This window comes from Antennarius striatus, chromosome 19 (genome assembly GCF_040054535.1).
Source record: "Antennarius striatus isolate MH-2024 chromosome 19, ASM4005453v1, whole genome shotgun sequence".
In the NCBI taxonomy this organism is placed as follows: Eukaryota; Metazoa; Chordata; class Actinopteri; order Lophiiformes; family Antennariidae; genus Antennarius; species Antennarius striatus.
The window spans coordinates 6,408,691-6,410,394 of NC_090794.1; the positions used below are offsets into that span (position 1 = coordinate 6,408,691).

The following is a 1,704-nucleotide window of genomic DNA, read 5'->3' on the forward strand; positions in this document are numbered from 1 at the left end:
TAAACTACAAATACAAGACAAAAACAACCCCCCACTTATGTCGGATCAATTTCATAAATACGCATGCATTATTTGCTGAAAAATTACAACAGAACAAAAATTTTGCAATGTTAACGTGGGGAAGAAAATCCTGGATCCACTCCTTTATCTAGATCTACATTATCTTTCAACAAATTTAACATTTGCTTTGGACAGTCTGATCTTTTGGAAACATATATTACTACATTGAAATTAGGGAGAAAATAATTTAAAAAAAACATCCAAAAATAGTGTGAAGTTACTTATTTTTTTTGACAAACCTTTATCTTTCTGAACAATTTAATCAAAGAAGTTTGGAATTTTCAAAACCACCCTGAACAATTTTTCCAGAAATGATTATTTTAAAAGATGACCTGAAATGGCGGTAAAAGAAAGCATAAATGAATGGATTGAGCATTGAATTGAACAGAGTAAACCAGTTAAGTGTTTCAATCAAAGCAATCGGTGTTATATCATAGATTAATGGCTGAAAAATTATGCAAAGAAAGTAAGGAGTCCAACATAAGAGGAACACTCCCATAACTATAGCCAGAGTTTTGGTGGCCTTCCTCTCCATTTTACTCACAGTTATTCCAGAATTTCTGTTCTGACAGATTGTGTTCTGGATGCTGTTTGCTTGTCTTTGGGCAACAAGGAAGATCTTCAGGTAAATACTAAGCATTATAATGGCAGGGACAAAAAATGAGAAAATACACCCCACAGTGGTTGATATCAGTGCATCCAGCAAACAACCATCTTCACATTTCCCTTGATTAAAACCCGCAATTATAATGCCAATTCCAATCAGAGCAGAAATTCCCCAACTCACAAGAATCATAATCCCAATAACTCGATCATTTATTTTACATTTATAAGAGAGAGGCTGACATATGGCATAATATCTGTCAATAGAAATACAGCACAAATGCAAAATAGAAGCCTGGCTCAGTGTTATATCAAAGCTTCCACGAACTTTACAAAAGAATCCTTCATGGTAAAAACAGGATGTTACAGTGAATGCCATGCTGAGAGGAAAAACTAACACCCCCACAAGCAGGTCAGCTACAGCAAGGGACAGGATAAGGTAGTTAGTTGAGGTGTGAAGCTGTTTAAAATAAATGATGGAGATTATTACAAGTAGATTTCCACATGTTGTGAGAACAGCCAACAAGCCTAGAAAAACATATAATGATACACATAATATGGAAGGTTGACTTGTAAATATGTTAGATGTACTGAATTCATAACAGGGATGCAAGTTATACACAGTGTAAGTATCATTTACAGTCATTCTTTGTTCCATGATCCTTGTTTCCTGTAATTCAATTTTTCAATACAAACCAGTAACATTAACAAAAACTTGGAGACAGCAACAATTGCATCAGAATGTACATTATAGTCACAAAATTAATGTTAAAAAGAACAGTTATTTTACAAAAACACAAATTCAATTTCATATCAATGACATTTCAGTGAAAATGTGTGTCCATACTTACTCTGACAGTGCAGAAACCTGGAGTTGACACTTAAATCATCAGTTCCACCTCATTTGCATAAATACAACACGCCCTCGATTTTTGCGGTTAATGCGTTCCAGGAATCACACACGATTAAGGAATCCGCGATTGAGATTGCGATCTATTTATTTTATTATTTACAGTAATTTAATCATTTATGAACCCTCAC

General features: G+C 34.1%; 1 protein-coding gene across 1 annotated transcript; it reads right to left on the minus strand.

Annotated features, from left to right (window-relative positions):
- Positions 1–322: 322 nt before the first annotated feature.
- LOC137613677 (trace amine-associated receptor 1-like) lies at positions 323–1,321 on the minus strand. The gene has a single exon (XM_068343063.1). It carries the CDS (start codon positions 1,319–1,321, stop codon positions 323–325), a length of 999 nt encoding a protein of 332 aa, XP_068199164.1.
- Between the last annotated feature and the right edge of the window lie 383 nt (positions 1,322–1,704).